The 19,307-nt window shown below is 50.7% G+C and overlaps 1 protein-coding gene across 2 annotated transcripts in view; it reads right to left on the bottom strand.

Annotated features, from left to right (window-relative positions):
* Positions 1–18,146, bottom strand: part of GNA12 (G protein subunit alpha 12) — a 78,855-nt gene extending 60,709 nt beyond the window's left edge. For both annotated transcript variants that reach the window (XM_055410412.2, XM_055410411.2), the window contains exon 1: positions 17,726–18,146. In XM_055410412.2, coding sequence (XP_055266387.1) covers positions 17,726–18,037 — 312 coding nt within the window. In that variant the 5' untranslated portion in view covers positions 18,038–18,146. The remainder of the gene's footprint in view (positions 1–17,725) is intronic.
* Between the last annotated feature and the right edge of the window lie 1,161 nt (positions 18,147–19,307).

Genomic DNA, 19,307 nt, shown 5'->3' on the forward strand with positions numbered 1-19,307 from the left:
GACCTATTCCTGATCAGAAATGCAGAATCCCAGGCCCCCTCTGGGCTACTGAGCTGCCATCTGCATCCCACAGCTGCCAGGCGCTCCGGCACACACAGGGGCCTGGACCGGGTGGCTGTGGCCAGCGAGCCCAGCACACGCCCAGGAGGCTCCCCCCACCTCGGGGCACCGGAGCCGTGCCTGCCCCTGCAGGGGGCACGGGCTCTCATGACCACCTCCAGTCATTGGACAGCCCTCAGCAGAGACAGCACGCCCTTCCACGCCCTAAGTCACCCCGTTCCCAAAAGGAAACATAGGCAGGCCCCCCTGGGTCAGGGGTGCGGACCAAGGAGGGGTGCGGCCAGAATGTGCGTCCGGAGCACAAACAGCCTGGTCTCAGGCCCTCCCCACGCGGGCCCAGCAGAGGCCAGGGCACCAAACCGGCCGGCCACCGGGGCCAGGGGGCGGGGCGAGGAGGTGTCAGGGGCGGGGTGGGGCAGGGCGGGGGGCCAGGGGGCGGGGCGAGGAGGTGTCAGGAGCGGGGCGGGGCAGGGCGGGGGGCGAGGGGCGGGGCGAGGAGGTGTCAGGGGCGGGGTGGGGCAGGGCGGGGGGCGAGGGGCGGGGCGAGGAGGTGTCAGGGGCGGGGCGAGGGGCGGGGCGAGGGGCGGGGCGGGGCGGCCGTGGACCCTAGGCCCCGGTGGGCGCGGTTTTCATTCTGTGTGATGGTACTGAGATGCCCAGTGCGGAGGAATGTGAAACACGACTTAAGGTACCCCTCTCAGCAGTAGCGGGAGGGCTCTGGGCCAACACACAGCCGTGGTGGTCACTCCTGGCTTGGAAATCATTTGACCTGGAGGGGAAATTAAGGAAAGCTGGATGATGAAAAACAGCTTATCGAAAACCGGCTGAGAAGCCTTCGGCCGGAGTCACGTGTAGGACGCAGGGGCGGGAACATGACAGGCAGATAAACCAGCACAGGAGCTGCGCTGACGGCCGACAGGAACCGGACTTCTGAGGTGCCGCCATTCCAGTTTCACATTCCCAACATGCTCCTCAACACTCTAAAAATCACTAGGGATCTCCAATTCTCTGACATCTGCGTGGCAAAAATGGTCATTAGCCCTCATCAGTTCAGTTCAGTTCAGTTCAGTCGCTCAGTCGTGTTCGACTCTCCGCGACCCCATGAACCACAGCACGCCAGGCCGCCCTGTCCATCACCAACTCCCGGAGTTCACTCAAACTCATGTCCACAGAGTCGGTGATGCCATCCAGCCATCTCATCCTCTGTCGTCCCCTTCTCCTCCCGCCCCCAACCTTTCCCAGTATCAGAGTCTTTTCCAGTGAGTCAACTCGTCGCATGAGGTGGCCAAAGTATTGCAGTTTCAGCCTTAGCATAGGATCATTATAAAAACTAGGATGACTCCTCACATAGGTTTGATTATAAACAGGAAGAAGTGAAAGTCAAGGAGTCAAAAGAAAGAGCTTCACCAGACACAGAACAATAGCAACAAACAAACACGTCAAAAGATCTTCAGGCCATCAGGACACACATTCAAACCAGGGTGGCTATAAGAGAAACAAAAAGGCAACAGCAAGCATCCGAGAGGGTCCAGAGAAGCGGGAACCCTCGAAGGCTGCTGGTGGGAACACAGTGTTTCTCATGATAACGGCCCCAAACAATGCATTTTCTCAGAACTGTATTACTTACCATCACACATTTACTCATCACACAAACCTCAGCATGGCTGTCAAGTTCCAAGAAAAATAAACAGGGATTTGACTGGTTGTGTTCAATTCCTAAATTGGCATTTTTACAACAGCAACAATTCCTTCCCCCCCAAAAGAAGCAACTTTTCCAGGATTTTCACGTTCTTCAATAACGGTTTAGGACTTTCTCCATATAGACTGAATGTGAGCACGTCTTGCTTACTCCTAGGTATGTCATCCTTTTCGCTGGCGTTAGGAATGGGATATTTTTCTATTACAGGAAAGCACACATGTGCACACACAGTTCACCCACGGACAGTTCCTTTGCATCCTGCCACTCCTGTAACTATTTTTAATTCTAGTAGCTTTATGGACGGAGAAGGCAATGGCAAGCCACTCCAGTACTGTTGCCTAGAAAATCCCATGGATGGAGGAACCTGGTAGGCTGCAGTCCGTGGGGTCGCTAGGGGTCGGACACGACTGAGCGACTTCACTTTCACTTTTCACTTTCACACATTGGAGAAGGAAATGGCAACCCACTCCAGTGTTCTTGCCTGGAGAATCCCAGGGACGGGGGAGCCTGGTGGGCTTCCGTCTACGGGGTCACACAGACTCAGACACGACTGAAGTGACTTAGCAGCAGCAGCAGCAGCTTTATGGATGATCTTTTGGATCTACTATTTATAATGTTAATTTTGTTCCTTCCTTTCCAGTAGATACACCTAATTTCTTTTGTCTTTTAACTGACTAGAATCTCCAGTACATCGCTGAGTTATTAGATTAGTTGCTGGCAGTCTCGGCTCAATCTAGTCTGAAATTAGAATGTCTCTTCACAGAGGATAACATTTCCTCAGTCCCCCAGACAACTTCAGGCACGCTAACTGCTAGGTATTCGTCCTGTTATCTATAACAGAGCACTAAATGATGTCCTCTTCATGTCATTTATATAGTCAGATGACAGGATCAATGTCAAAACTATTTGGGAGAAAAAAGGTGACATTCAAGGAAATGGCTGCCTGAGTAGTAATTGTAAAAACAACACAAAAGAAAATAATTCAGGTATATTTATTATATCACTAACTTTCAACAGTGGACAAAGTTGCTTTAGAAGGTTCAAGATTTAAGTCTTTAAAGATGTGGTACGTACATACAGTGGAGTATTCCTCAGCCATGAGAAAGAATGACGTGCCATTTACAGGTACAGAGACGGACCTGGAGACTATCATACCACAGGAAACCAGTAAGGAGAAAGACAATATTAATACCTAAGATATCACTTACATGTGGAATGTAAAAGAGGACACAAATGAGCTGATCTGTGAAACAGACGGACTCACAGACAGTGAACAGACATGTGGCTGCCAAGGTGGGGGTGGGGTGAGGAGGGGGAGGGGTGGGGTGTGGGCTGGGAGGAGCAGACACAGGACGGATGAGCACCGAGGCGCTGCTGTGTGGCTCAGGGAATGCCATTCAGTGTCCTGGGATGCTCCACAATGGAAAAGAGTATGAAAAGGAACATATACACACACATGCACACACACACACACAGACTCGATTTGCTGAGCACCAGAAATCAACACGTTGTAAATCAACTCTATATGTCAATAAAATAAAGATCTGTCTTTTAATCTCCTTCAAAAACGCCTACATTTACAACGTCCTCCTTATTTCCAATACTTTATTTTTAGAAATGTTATTATTTAAAAATTTGTGAAAGACTAGGAAAGGGCAGTTTACTGTCAGAAGAATTTTAATTTGTACTAGATAAAAGTGAGCTCAGGCAATCTGGTGGCTCTTTGCCTGAATTTACCAAGAATTAGGAAACAAGTTCCCACTTAAAATGCTACAGATGCCGTGGTCTCCTCAGCAAATATTTACACATTCTGAAAATATTCAAGATTACAAAAATTCTAAAGCAAGATTCAAACCACAAATTAAGTTAAAAAAAAATCAAAAACACATCTACAATTCAAAATGAAAACATTCTGGTAATTGTAGAAAAGTATATAAGAAGACATTAAACCATCACTCTCGGACTGTTAAATCATATTCCTAAGGACTCATAAAATGACTACTGTCAAGGCGGCCTCTAAAATAACATTTACTGTAGAAAATATATTAAAAAGTTTGTGTTTCATATAAATATATTTTGTCGTGCTTCTGATGTATTTGTCAGGTGCGTGCATTTTAAGGCACTGTTTGATGGTGTGTGAGTGTGACCGAGTCTGCCCCGCTCTGAGCTCGGCACCACGTCCCACGCGAGATACAGCGTGATCGGGCTCTCCTGTACCGGTCACTGCTCTGCTGGCCAAGTTCCCATGTCTACTGCTGACGTCACAGCGCAGGAAAAACTGGGAACGTCACTGCCCCGTAAGCAATACTCCCATCTCTTAAGAGGGTGAACCTAAGCACCCAGCCCTGGCCCCCAGCCCCCACACCCGGCAGGCAGAGGCGCTGTCCCAGAGGAGGACTGCCCGTTTTCTCAGCAGCAGGAGCCCGTGCCCTGCTTGTCTCGTGACTGTAAAGCTGCCACAGGTATCTCGCCAGATGGTTACGTGAAAGGGGCTTTGAAAACTGTGACCCACCCTCCCAGGAAGCAGTCACTATGGTTACACGTGGTGAGGAGTCTTGGAATCTTCTCTTTTTGTTCCTGGCTGCAGTGTTTCTGAAATGGTAGGGGGGGCCATATAATTAATACCTGCCATTTTTGTTAGTCAAAAAGGGACAAATATCAGAACTTCACACAGCTCAACCTACATGTGGAATACTGTTCTTTTTCCTTCCATGATGACTGCTGCTGAATGTGTTTTATACTCACGTGTAAGGTTATCTTTAAAACACGCACATGGCTATGTTTACGTACATACAGCCATCCCAGAGGGGATGGGAAAAGGTCTTCTGACCCTGCTCTAACGTATTTCCCCAGATGGATCTTTTAAAAACGTAGATCAAGGCAATCCTCTGCTGGAGGCCCTTCGATCCTGTCTCCCACTGCCACGAGCATCACTGAGACCGGAAGGCCCCCAGGCCTGACCAGGCTCCCCTCCCACCTCCCCACCCATCCTTCTCCCCACCGGGATGCGCCTTCTTTCAGGATTCTGGAAGCTCTCAGCTACAAGTTATGGATCACCCCACTAGGACTCAACAGGAGCCAATGGCAGCCCTCCCGGCGGGGATAAGGGAGTCTCACTATCGGTCCCTGCTGACTAAATAAACTCACTCAAGGAAGGTGAATTAATCCCCGCAGGAGGAGGGTCTGTATTTCGTGCTGTTCCATAGACCGTGGTGTCAAGGGGGTCCCAGCGTGTCCGTCTCCTAAACATCTGAGTCACCGAAGCATCTTCTGGGAGGCGAGTTCCCCAATGTGAGGTGTGGGAGGTTAGAAATGCAGCTTCTCCTCGGTCTGTCAAACTCTAACACCTCACATAAACCAGGGAGCCCAGCGAGCTTCTAGCAGAAAACAGAAAGTGGTGGTGTCCTGGTACAGTGACATTTCTTCCTAAAGTAATGATCACTCTGCTATCTCCTCTTGGCAGAAAAAGACCCAAATGGGCACAGTGACAAGGGAGTTTCAGTCCAGTGGGTGACCCCAGACAAGAGCACACTCTTCTGCTCCCAAGTCTAGAATCAGCGTGGAGATCAAAACAGGAGTCAGATAGATAGGTGGAGATCAAAACCACCGGCTGTTACTAATAAAAGCCAGATGGGAGAGTCTGGCTTGTGATTTGCAGCCAAGTAGGTTCTGCTCCCTGGTACAGCTGGACAAACACAGGCGGGGCCATGCCCGCAGCCCAGGGCCCGGCCCGCCAGGGGCAGCAGGCTCGAGCCCGAGGTCTCTCTTCCTCGGAGGCGCAGGGGATGACGAGAGGAGTGAGAGGACGACTCCGGCAGGAAAATGAAAGTCCCTCCCCTCAGAGAAGAAGCCCAGCGAGGCTACTGAGGGTTCGGTGAGGTCATAGCGACAGCACCGCAAACACAGAACAGAAGCTCCCCACACGGAGAAGCCTCCGGGCGGAGACAGCACCCAGCACACAAACACATGCTCAGGATTTGTTGACGTGGCTGCCCTAGATGACCGCTTTTAATGAGACGTCAGCTTTTAACTAGTAAGTCCCGGGAGCACCGGCGTGTTTGTTTAAAAACGCAAACCCATTACTTTATAGCTGCATCAGATATATACTGATAAGGAGGCGAACGGCCAGCCTTCCACTGAGCTGTTCGCAGTGGCTCACCTCGGAGTCTCCCCAGCCCCCCAGCCCAGGTTCCACATCACTGCACACTTCTAACACAGCTTTCAAACTCCATCGGCCTAATCGCGTCATCAGACTCCTGGGGAAAACATTTCCTTTCCCCAGCTTAAAATTATGGAACTTCATTTCCTTGAAGAAAAAACAACAACAGCAACACATTAAGTGGCCACAAAAAGTATAAATAGTTCTGGGTCATCGCGTGGGTGCCAACAACCGTAGACGGAGAACTGAGTGTCAGTGGGAAACACAGATTAAAAACCCTGCAGGTCGGCGTTATAAAAATTCCAAACACGAAGCCCTGAAGCAGCTGTCCCGTCACCTGGAACGGAAGCCAGCAGTAAGGTGAGACTTTAAATAATCACTCCGTTTCCTTTCTTGGTAAATGTCAAGTCTTTTGCTTGTAAAACTGTTTGTTGCAACTATCTTGTGCACCTATCTGTTGCACAAAAATTTACCTTGGAAATGAATGCAATCTGATCGCAGGTGTGCATCGGTGGCTGGGGCAGGGTGGGGGCTCGCTACAGCGTCTGAGTGGTGTCAGGATGCTTCCCACCACACTCGTGCAGACGAATCTCATCACGTGACCTGCGGCTGGTCCCAGCGGCCTCCTCCACCCGGGCTGGGGCTCCGGGTCCTTCTGGTGACCTGAGGAGTGATGTCCCCTCTCCTGCCCTGCCCTTCCCTGGGCTTCCCATCTCCCCAGATGCCAACCAGGTAGAGAAACACCATGAACGGAGGACTCGCTGTCAGGCACACAGCACAAAGGGCTCAGCCTAGGGCGACGAGTGCAGGCTTCCCGTGGCCCACACCTCTAACCTCACCTTCCCGGACACAGCAGGCACCTCCACGGATAGCCCCAGACAGCACTCGAGGGCTCAGCGGAATCTGCACCATGCACGATCACCATGACACCCCGGTAATGACAGTATTAGCACAAATTCTCAAGTCTGCGTGTTCCCGCGGCTTACAGCTTCTGCTCAGGGTTATCCAGTCATTTGACCACCTACGGCCTGGTGTGCTGACCACTCATCGAGGCCAGTCTTCACTGCCGAGTCTAACGGGGCCATCTGACAGAGCTGGGGCCGTGGCTTTCAGACTGGACAGCAAAGCAGATGCCCGGGTGTGGAGAGAGGCGCTGTCTGCTTGGTCTGCACTTCCGGAACAAAGCGGGGCCGGGAACACTTCCCTGCCCGTGGCGCTCAGGACAGGGCAGGGCTGCTCCCCTGCTCCCTCCTGTCCACCTGCGAACACTCTCAGGATGGACAACTGTTCCTTTGCGGCCCTCTGACGCTGCGCCTCCAAAGCACGCGTTCCAATGATTCTGTTCACCACGCCAACACAGAAGCAATGGCTTCTCTACCTGAGACGCTAAGGCAGGATGCAAACTGTCTTCCATTCCATAAACCAAAGTGGCAGGACCTACCCAAACATGTGATATCTGTCCCCATATAAGACAGATATCTCACTGCACAGAAGATGGACTGAAACAGGCAGGTCTGTCGCCTGCCAGCAGCCGTCCGCACCCTGCCCCTCTAAGAGGGAAGCGCGTTCAGGCCGGGCGGCCGTTTGTCCAGCACGCTTCGCGGTCGTTGTCCAGTCACTACGTCGTGTCCGACTCTCTGCAGCCCCACGGGCTGCGGCACGCCAGGCTTCCTGTCCTTCACTCTCTCCGGGAGTTTGCTCAGATTCACGTCCATTGAGTCGGCAACGCCATCCGTCACATCCTCTGCGTCCCCCTTCTCCAGCACACTTGACAAGAGGCGAAGAGAACTGGGTAGCTTTATTTAATTGCAAACTATAGTAGTTACAACATGAACTAAACCAGCCTGTCTTTAAGGGATGGCACTGCCCTTCAGATAATGTGAGTGAAGCATCATGTCCATTACACATTAGCTTCTCAGATCACCCTATAATTAGATCTCCAGGTAAGGCTTCAGTTTAGATCTTCAGTTCCATTTAAAACCGATAAGATCCACGTCCCCACTCTCAACTACAACAACAAAAAATCATGATGAGCTGCCGAAAGAACAATCTGGCACAAGCACGGCTGTCTCCCAGACCGCACGTGTCTGATGGCTGAAGCTCAGACACTACGTCCTGAAAACAGGCGGGAGAAGCCACTGTCCACGTGCTCTGAAGCCTCTGACAATGGCCAGAGGGGCATCTCTGGATGTTTTTTTAACCAATGGAGAAAGATGTTGCTGTTTTAGTTTTTTTGACATTGCTAAAGGACCAACCATGTGTGTCCATGTGCAAAAGTAAACTTCCTTACTTAAGTGCAATTAGCCAACAAAGCAATAAAACCCAACTGTTCCTCCAAACCCCAGAAGCATATCTGGGCTCCTGCTCTCACGCACATCCACCGCAGCTCCACGCCTCAGTGGTGTTTCTGAAGCCGAGAGGCAAAGGCTGCAGGCCCAGAGTTTCGAAGAGCTTAAAAATACAGGACAGCAGCGGAAGCTTCTTCAGAGTCCCATTGGCCCTAATAGAAAGGTAAATATAACACAGCAAACCCTTCTAATAATGAAAATAAGAATAAAAGATTTACAAAACTTAATGTGATCTTGGTATTCATTCTACAACAGAAGTTCTTAAACTGTTGTCCACAGAGCACACGTCAACCCACGATTGGGACCTACCCCGTCCAGGGGGCTCCTTGAAACTGTACACAAAGGAATTCTCTAGCAAGAAGGTTTAGCATTCGGCTATCGCGTGACCACAGGTCTCCAGCGGGCTGGCATCATGACCAGTCCTTGGCACTAGATGGTTCTGTCTCGCTGCCACACTCGTGCTTTAACAGCTCGGCTTACTAGAACTACATCTTAACCGACACACGGCTCACACGCAGACAGTCTCGGCGGTGAGCTCTCCACCTGCTGGGATCCCGCAGGGCTCTCAGGGGCCAGCTCACATCACACCTCCGTGGCAGGCTTTCCCGACACCTCAGCCGGAGTTTACCTGCCCTGTTCACCGTAGGGCCGCCTCCCACAAGTCCCTCACACTCCACGCCAGTCACAAGAGCACCGTCTCCCGGGCTCTCAAGAGGGCCTGCAGGGTGGGGAGCGCACAGGGCTCGTCACTAAACACTCCCTTCCCTCCAGCACGGAGCACAAACCCTCGGGTATACAGCCCAAACCACTGGCTGAGCTGGATTCTTCTGTATCAGTGCCAACAAAAGGCCGCAGGTGCTAATAATCCCATTCTTCAGGAGGGTCTAAAACTATCAATACGTAAATACACAAGGAAGGTCCACCTTTGCGCAGTTAAATGATACACCCATGAGATTCTGTGTATGATTCCCAATCCATGGAACAAAGGATTTTCACACAGCTAACACACTGCATTCACCTCTAACTGGACGTGAAATCTGGCAATTAAAACTGGCTCCTGAGGTCACAGATGCGGGGGTGGAAAGCACGGTGAGATAAAGCCATGCTGGTCTGGGGCATCCACACACTCACCGAGGCGTGCGCCAGCTCCAGAGGAGTGCCTGCGCAGTTTCTGAAACACTAATGACATGAACTTTTAGGACAGCCCACTTAGGAAGTGACAGATGAGCATCTTAAAGATTATAAAAATAACAAGAAAGATTAGGCAGTCTTACGTATAGTATTTACAGAAGTCAAAGCAACTAGTAGGCTCAGCTTATCCACTGCTCCATAGCGTGGGAACAGGGATCAAATTCAGGCACAGCTGTGATTGCCAAGGAGGAGCCCTGAACCTGGCATGGAAAGACCAGGAGGATGCGGACTCCAGCTCGGCCGAGACAGAGGAGCTCTGCTCCCCTCGGGCCCTCTCCGTTAGACACAGAAAACTCTCTAGACGCGACACAAGACAACACGCACAGGAAAGGGGGTGGCAAGGAGGCGGCAGGCTGCCTGGGGCCCCAGACTCGAGGAGGGATGCGGCAGGGAGCCCCCGGGTATCCCAACTGTCCCCACCCACCCAGGACAAGGAGGTGCAGGCGCCCCTAAGCTGGAAAAGCCAAGAGGCAGGTGGGCAGCCAGTGTCCCCGGCCAAACGGTCAGGAAGAGGGGGCCTTACAGCAGAAGACACCCACTGGACTCCAGGCAGAAACCAACAGAAAAATGGCATGCGTCCTCCTCGGGGGTTTCAGTGGGGCTGAGAGGGAAGCGACCTTCCACATCCCCTTCCAGTCCCTGGGAACCAGGCGAACATTCCAGGCAGCCACCAGGAAGAGCTGCTGGTGGGGCCAAGAGGGGACCTCACCCCCCGGCCCTGCCGAGACACCCAGGAGGTGCTCTGATTCCCGCCCGCGCAGGGCAGTGCTGGCAGAGAGCTAGGCTTCCACCCCAACCAGGCCCCGTGGGGAGCTGGGCTGATGGCCATTACTGACCCCTGCTTTCCTGGTGTCAGCCAGGTTGAGGGAGAGCTGAGGTCAGAACCCCACTCCACAAGGCAGAAGGGCCTCAGGGATCTGGTGGTCAGACATGAGGGCTAACACACCTATCCCCAGAGTCCCAGAGAAAAGGGAAAAAACAGCAAGACTGCAAAAGTATTTGAAGAAATAATGATGAAAAACCACCCAATTTTGGCAAAAGACATAAATATACAGATTCAAGCAGCTGGAAGTGTCAATCGCTCAATTGTGTCCAACTCTTCACCATCCCATGGACTGCAGCCCGCCAGGCTCCTGTGTTCACGGGATTCTCCAGGCAAGAATACTGGAGTGGGTTGCCATTTCCTTCCTCAGAGGATCTTCCTGGCCCAGGGATCAAACCTGGGTCTCCTGCACTGCAGGCAGATTCTTTACCCACTGAGCCACCAGGGAAGCCCTAAGAAGCTGAGCATACCCTAAATACAATAAGCTGAAAGAAACCTATGTCCAGACAAATCACAGTTAAACTTCTGGAAACCGGAGACAAAGGAAAGATCTTAAAATCGTCTGGAGAGTCGTGCGGCACGTACTGACAGGGAAACAGTGACCTGAAGGGCTTGACTTGTCTGAGACCACGGGAGCCAGAAGGATGTGGCACACTTTTCAAGTACTAAGAGAAAATAAGTGTCAGCTGTGAATCCAACTGCTAGCAAAGACATTCTTCAAGATTAAAGGTGAAATAAAGACATTCTTGGACAAAGAAAGCGAGAGACTTTGTTGCAGACAAATCCATGCTTACAGAATGGCTAAAGGAAGTGTCTCCAAACAGAAAGGAAAGGGTAACAGGAGAAGGCTTAGGAGACTTCAGGAAGGAAAGAACACAGAACAGGTAAAGACAAGTGCAAATATAACAAACTCTACTTCTCCCAAGTTTCTTAAATCATATTTGGTGACTGAAGTCAGACCACCTGATGAGGTGCCCAAAGTGCAAGAGACGCTCAAGAAGTCTGATACCTTACAAGCGGGAGGGCAGAGAGGTCTAAACGAGAACAAAGCTCCCATCCTTCACTTACCGCTGGAGAACGGTGTCCAGTAGATGCGGGTAAGCTACATATGCCCACTGGAAGCCTAGAGCAACCACCAAGAAAATGATACCAATACAAAACTGATGCACTCAAAAATCAACCGAGATGGAAACCTAAAACATATTTAAATAACTCACAGGAAGGCAAGAAACAGCAGAAACAAAACCTAAAATATAAAACAGTAGGGGCTTCCCTCACAGCTCAGTTGGTAAAGATCCGCCTGCAGTGCAGGAGACCCCGGTTCAATTCCTGGGTTGGGAAGATCCGCTGGAGAAGGGCTAGGCTACCCATTCCAGTATTCTTGGGCTTCCCTTGTGGCTCAGCTGGTAAAGAATCCACCTGCGATATGGGAGACCTGGGTTCGATCCTTGGGTTGAAAAGATCCCCTGGAGAAGGGAAAGGCTACCCACTCCAGTATTCTTGCCTGGAGAATCCCATGGACAGGGGAGCCTGGCGGGCTACAGTCCACAGGGCCATAAAGAGTCAGTGATGATCAAGCAACACAAGCAAAAGGATGGCAAACACATACCATGAAAGCACTCATTAAAGAGAGTGGCTACGTTAGAACAGCTGCTGAAGCAGACTTCAGAGCAAAGAAAATTACTGGAGACCAAAAGGGACCTGACACAATAAGAAGACCAGTCCGCCAGGAGGACACAGTAGTCCTAAATGTCTACACACCACACAACAGAGTCTCAAAACACAGGACGCAAAACCCAACAGAACTGAGAGAAATGGACAGTGACAGCGACCTGAACAGCTCACTCTGCAATGACAGAGCCACTGAAAGGAAACATGAGCAAGGACGCAGAGCGCAGCGCCTCGTCAACCAACTGAGCAGTCCACACGCAGAGAGCTCCAGACAGCAGCGCACACTGCTTTCCCAGGCGCCCGCGGGCCATCCACCAACATACGCCCACAGGACACACACCGAGACAGGCCGTACTCTGGTCACAAAACAGACCTCAACAAGTTTACAAGAGCTGAAACCATCCAAGGTTCATTCTCTGACCATCACAGAGTCACAGAAATCAAGGACAGAAAGCTGACAGGAAGATCTCCAAACTCTTGGAAACTGTAACACACTTCTAAACAACCTGTGGGCCAAAGAAGCTATCCCAAAAAGAGTAAAAATACACATGAAATTGAATAAAAATTTAAAAACCACATCTCAGACTACGTGGATACAGCTAATGCAGTGCTGAGGGAGACATGTACAGCACTTAAAATGTTGACATTAGCAGAGAGGAGCAGTCTCAAATAATCTAAATCTCTACCACAAGAAAATTTTAAAAAAGAGCAAAATAAAATCAAAGGAAGTAGAAGCAAAAAATACTAAAAAGCAGAAACAAATCAAGTTAGAAACAGAAGAAAAATCAATGACAAAAAGCTGGTTCTTTGGGGGAAAAACGAATTGGTAGAAGTGATAAACCTCCAGAAAGAAGACTGACAAAAATAAAGAGAAGACGCAAATCTCCAATGTCAGGAAAGAAAGGGAAGCAATGACTGCCTTCACCTCTCTTGAAGTTCTGGCCACTGCAGTAAGGCAAGAAAAAAATAAAGGCATACCTATAGGGGAAGAAGAAACAAGTACCCCTATTGGCAGATAACTTGCAGGTCTACATGGAAAATCCCAAATAATCTATAGAAAAGCTCTTAGAACCACTAAGTGTATTTAGCAAGGTCACGGGACACACAACTGAGACACAGAATCAATCCTACTCTATATACTAACAACGAGCATGTGGAGGCTGAAAACAAAAGCACAGGTTCACTTGCAACGGCTCTAAAGGAAACGAAATCCTTAGTCTAAAGGTAACAAAACATGTATAGGACATGTCTGTCAATAAGTGCAAAATGCTGATGAAGAAAACCAAAGACAACCTAAATAAATGCGGACATAACATGTTATTAATTGGAAAACTCAATACAGGAGACAACTCGATTCTCCCCGAACTGATACATGGTTTAATGCAAATGCGATCAAAATCACAGCAAAGTGCTTTTTTTTTTTTAACAGACATAGGAACACTTACTGTAAAATTATAGGAAAGGCACAGATCCTAGAATAGCTCAAACAATCTTGAAAAAAATGAGGTGGGAGAAATCGCTTTGATATTAAGTCTTCTATATAGCTACTGCCATCAGCATGGAATGATCCTGGCAGAAGAGGCGCTACACAGATCAATGGAATAGAATGGAAAACCCAGAAACAGATCCGCACAAAATGCCCACTTGATTTTTCACAGGGGAGCAAAAGCAACTCAGCGGCGGAGGGATAGACAGTCTTTTCAACAGACAATCCCAGAACAACTGGACATCCACAGAGAAAAGAACAAAGAGCAAAAAACCTCAATCTAAACCTCAACCTTATACAAAAATTAGCTCAAAATGTACCAGGGACTTAAAAGGAAAATGTACAACTACAAAATTAAAAAAAAAAAAAAAGGAGAAAAATCTTTGGAACCTAGGGTTAGGCAAAGAGTTCTTAGACTTGACACCAAAAGCATGATCCATAAAGGGGAAAAATTGATAAGCTGAACCTCATCAAAATTAAAAGCTTTTACTCTGTGAAAAGTGAAAGTGTTCATCACTCAGTCATGTCTGACTTTTTGGTGACCCCGTGGACTATAACCCACCAGGCTCCTCTGTCCATGGAACTTTCCAGACAAGAATACTAGAATGGGTTGCCATTTCCTCTTCCCTGGATCTTCCCAGCCCAGGGATTGAACCCAGGTCTCCTGCACTGCAGACAGACTCTTTATTGACTGAGCCGCCAGGGGATCCCTTTTACTCTGTGAAAGACCTTGTTAAAAAAGATGAGAAGACAAGCTGTGGACTGGGAGAAACTTTTTACAAACCATGTTATTTCACAAAGGAGCAGTATCCAGAATACATAAAGAACTCTCAACTTAACCATAAAGAGACAAGGAACCTAATTACAAAACGGTGGCTCAGCAGTAAAGAATCTGCCTACCAATGCAAGAAATGCAGGTTTGATCGCTGGGGTGAAAAGACCCCCGGAGGAGGAAACGGCAACCCATTTCAGTATTCCTGCCTGGGAAATCCCATGGACAGAAGAACCTGGCAGGCTATAGTCCATCCGGTCACAAAAGAGTCAGACATAACTGGGCGACTAGGCAACGACAAAAAGCATGAAGAGACATTTCACCAGAGAGAAGACACAGAGGCCACGTGAGCACAGGGAAGATGCTCAGCCTCGTCGGCCGTCAGGGAAAGGCAAAGTAAAATGACAGTGATACAGCACTCACTCACCTATTACCAGGGCTGAAACAAGAAGTGATGACACCGCCAAACGCTGGCGAGGAGGCAGAAGAGCTGGGCCACTCTCACACACTGCTGGTGGGCGTGCAGAACAGTCCCGCCATTGCAGAAACAGTTCGGCAGTTTCTTATAAAACTAAACACGCAACTACTACACAGCTGAGCAACTGCACTCTCCGGCACTTATCCCAGATACAGGAAAATTTATGCTTACAAAAAACATGTACACGGTGTTCACAGAAGATTTATTCATAATAGGCAGAAACTGGAAACAACCCACAGTCCTCCAAAGGGCAGATGGTCAAACGGTGAACGGTGGTAAACCCTCCCCATGAATGCGGGCGCGCTCAGGCGTGTCTGACTCCGTGGGCTGTGGCCCGCCAGGCCCCTCTGTCCGTGGGATTTCCCAGGCAAGAATACTGGAGTGGGTTGTCATTTCCTTCTCCAGGGCGTCTTCCTGATCCAGGGATGGAACCAGCATCTCCCGTGTCTCCTGCACTGGCAGACGGGTTCTCCACTCACAGCAACCACAAGGCAGGGGCTATAAACTGTGGACACACACCAACCCTAGGGAATCATGCTGAGTGATAAAAAGACAATTCCGAAAGGTCATGTCTTGCAAGATTCCGTTTGTGTCATATTCTTGAAATAATGAAAGCCCAGAACTGGAGAAATGATCAGTCGCTGCCAGGTCAGGGAGGGGGTGAAGGGTGGCGGTGACTAGAACTGACAACAGGAGGAAGACTTATTGTGAGAACGTTCTGCATCTTCACTTTCTCAACGTCGGTTTCTTGGCTATTATTGTACTGGTTCTACAAAATCTCACCATTTGGGGGAGCTGCTTAAAGGGTATGCAGGAGCTATTGTTGACAGGACGCTGCAATTATCTCAGTATTAAAAGTTTAATTTAAGAAGGACAGGGTTCAGTTCCCAGCTCTGCCACCTGTTAATGAGGTACTTCACTTCATGTAGATTTCAAACTCTGTTTTCAATTTCCCCACTGGCTAAATGGACAATGCCATTTGAAGCATTATGAAAATTAAAAGCCATATATGAGAAGGCCCAGCACACAGCTAGAACTAGGGCTTTAAAAATAGCCTGCTAACATGAACTCTATTTGTAGACACAAATATTATTCTGAAGAGTTATCATTCAAATATCTGCTACTAGAGCCTCTACAAAGCAATTTATTTAAAAGTCCCTTCGCAAAGTGATCTGTCCAAATAAAAATGGGGGGGTAGTGGAAATTACTGGTTTTAGAGTGAAAGATGAATTGCTACTTACTGAAATGGTCAAAACAGATGAAGTGAGTTTAATATGGAACTACAATTAGAAAAAAAAAACCAGAAGGAAAACAGGATACTGCCTAACAAATCTTGTTTCTTGTTGATAAGGAAGTTTGTAAAAGTTAGTGTTTATATGTAGTGGGAAAAGCTAAAACTGAGTTTTCTAAAAGACAATACACTGATTTAGATTTTAAGATTCTATGTTTCCAAGCAGTTTCTCTGCTTCCTGAGTCGAGAGAAACCGGGAGTCGATCAGCCAAATCTTATAACCTACTTGGTTCAGAGGTCCGAAAAGCCACAGAAGTAAAATCAAGCTCTGTAACAAAGACAATCAAGTGCACTTTACCCCAGAAGATGAGGAGAATTTTAAACACAGTTAATCCCCTGAATCATACTGGGCACCTAGCCTTTAAAGTTTATGAAGTATTGGGCCAGAGCTCTGACTCACAGAGAGGCTTTTGAAAGAGGTGAAAAGGAGAGGCATGTTTTATCATTCAAATGACTCTCTTCCCGGCAGGACCCTAAAAGAGCTATTTCTATCCACAAGAGACGTTTTACTAACAAATCCATCACGTGGGAACACTGGTGTGAGACCACTGATGCGGGCCTGGAAGCGGGGAGCCCCTGGTTCCAGGGCTCGGTTTGGAGGCACTCATCCCCAAGGCCCTGAGTGTCCTCGTGGGTGAAGTGAAAGATGTGAACCAATGGGTTGGTTCTACAGTTCTCTGCTAAATTTAGAGCCCGGCGTCTCCAGGGAGGATTCTGGGACAAGTCTCCCGAGACAACTTTCCTCATACCTGTGATTTGGTTTTCCCAAAATGGGCCGGGGAACGGGTAGGTAAGTGGAGTAAGACACTATGAGGGAAAAATGAAAGGAAATGACCCTATTCGAGGTACAGGAGAGCCGATTCTCTGCTTGTCATCAGTTTTGTCCAGAGTTCCTTCGCGGCCCTTCAGCACAAGCTCACACAGAACACAAAACAGAAGCGGAAACTCGGTCAACTGTTCACCCCCACCTCCCGCTCCAAACAGATGCGGTCCATAAACATGCAGCAAGGGACAGAAGCACCCGGAGATGAACCGGCACCCGAGAGACACCCTAGTAACTGTAAGGCAAGGATTTAACCTACATCCTCATACAGAGACAAGAGTTCTGTGGTAATGTGGGATGTCTGCACACAGGCTGGATATCTGGCCACATTAAGGAGCTTTTACTTTTCAGTCTGATAAAACACCATTAGAAAACAAAAAAGGAACACACGCAGCCACCGGATGCTTGTCTTTGACCTCTGTCCACAAACCTTTTCTAACGAATCTAAGCAGCGTCTGGGCTTTGCTTCAGCATCCGCGGGGTGGGGACAGGGAGGGGAACAGGTGAAAGCGGGGGCACGGGCCCCGCCGACACTGCTCGAGCTCTGAGGACGGGGCCTGCCGACCCCCCGTGCCTCCCGTTTTTCTGCACGCTGTGTACGCTGGAAGTCTTCCCGGTGAGCAGTCTGAACGGAGACTCGCGGCCGGTTTCCTGCACCCGCCGGGGAGGCGGCGCAAGGACGGCAGGCACCCAGCGCCCGGGAGAGGCCCGCCCCGGCCCCGAAGCCCTGGCCCCTCCGCCGCCGCGCGGGGAGCCCCCGAGGCGCCCGGGGCAGCGGAGCCGGAGGCCCCGCCGGGACAGCGGAGCCGGAGCCCCCGAGGCGCCCGGGGCAGCGGAGCCGGAGCCCCCGAGGCGCCCGGGGCAGCGGAGCCGGAGGCCCGGGCCCTGCCGGCAGGCGCGCGCAGGTGTGCGGGGGAGGCGCACCTTGAGGACGTTGTCGAAGATGGTGTCGCGGAACTCGAGCAGCGCCTTCTGGTCGAACTCGCGGCCGTGGATGATGCGCATCTGCTTGAGGAAGGTGGACTTGCCGCTCTCGCCCGCGCCCAGCAGCAGGATCTTGACGAGGCGCCGCACGGCGCGCCGCTCGCGGGCCAGCCCCGCGTCGATGTCCCGGCTGCGCCGCCGCGCCTCGCGCTCCGCGTCGCGGGCCCCGCCGCCGCCCGCCCTGCGCTCGCGGGCCCCGCCGGCCTCGGCCGGCAGCAGGCAGCGGCTGAGGGTCCGCACCACGCCGGACATGGCCGCTCAGGCCATGGACCCCGCGGCGGGCGAGGCGGCAGCCGGCCGCTCCCTCAGGCCGCGTCCGCCGCCGCCGCCGCCCCGAGGCCCGCTCTCGCCCGCCGCTCGGCCCGGCGTGGGGGGCGGGACCACGCGGCCCGAGGCCCGCGGATTGGGCCGGCTGCCGTCCGTCCGGACGGACGCGCCTCCCGATTGGGCCGAGGCGCGCCGGGAGGCGGGCATCTCCCCCGGCCCTAGGGGCGGGGCCGGCGCCCAAAGAGGCGGGACCTTTGGGGTGGGGGCGCTTCTCATTGGGCTCCCAGGACCGAGGTTCTTTCTTTCAGAATGAAAGGAAGGCGGGGTCGCCTGGGGGGCGGAGCGGCGGGCCGTCATGGCCAATTAGAACTGCTCTGGGGCCACGTCAATCACGAAGAACGGGCTTAGGATTGGCGGTGTGGCGAAACGAGGCGGGACCAGAAGTGCCAGGTGTACAGAAGGAGTGTGCCTTGGGTTCCCAGACTGGGTCAACCTGTGAGACCCGGACGCTCGCGAAGCGGACTCGGCGTTGCACAAAAGTTGGGGCATGTAGATAAGAGGTCCAGCTGCTCGTCTTAGGTTTAGAGAGAAAGCTGTTCTTTCCAGAAACACTTGGGGGGGGGGGGTGGGCCAAACTTTGCAACCAGATGGCATCTTTTAAAGAGTGTTGTGGGCCTCGGGGCGGCTTTTTCCACAACTGGCTGATGATCAAAACCACCAGGACCCCCCACTCCGCCCCCCTAAAAAAGCCATGTAGCACAGTGATGGGTCTGGAATTGCTGGGTCTGAGATGGAATCTCCTGTCGACCCATTACTAGTTACATAACCTTTCAGGCAGCTTCCCCGCCTCCTCCCTCCATTTTTAGCTTTAATTTCTTCCTCTATAAAATAGGGTCCTTAAATAGCAACTATCTCGGGTGATTGTGAAGATGTAAGCTGAGAACTTGAACTTGTAAAGCACTTAGCACCGTGCCTGGACCCAAGCAAGTTCTTGCTAAGTGTTAGCTGATCTTATTACTAATTCTTACCTGTCCCAGAGCTATTGTGAGTCAAACCTCCAGGAAGGAGCTCAGATATCTCTTGATCTCCAGGTGATTGGTGGGCTTTGGGAGCCATGATCTGTTAAAAGATAAACGAAGGCATATTTTAAAAAAAAATTGAGAGGATTTGACCAAAAGTCAATTCTAATAGGGCTGTGTCAACCCAGTGGGGAGCACTCTGCAGAAGGGAGCCAGGGGAAACATAGAAAGTGGGA

This window comes from Moschus berezovskii, chromosome 27 (genome assembly GCF_049115385.1).
Source record: "Moschus berezovskii isolate FMDL1 chromosome 27, NW_MosBer_1.0, whole genome shotgun sequence".
Lineage (NCBI taxonomy): Eukaryota > Metazoa > Chordata > Mammalia > Artiodactyla > Moschidae > Moschus > Moschus berezovskii.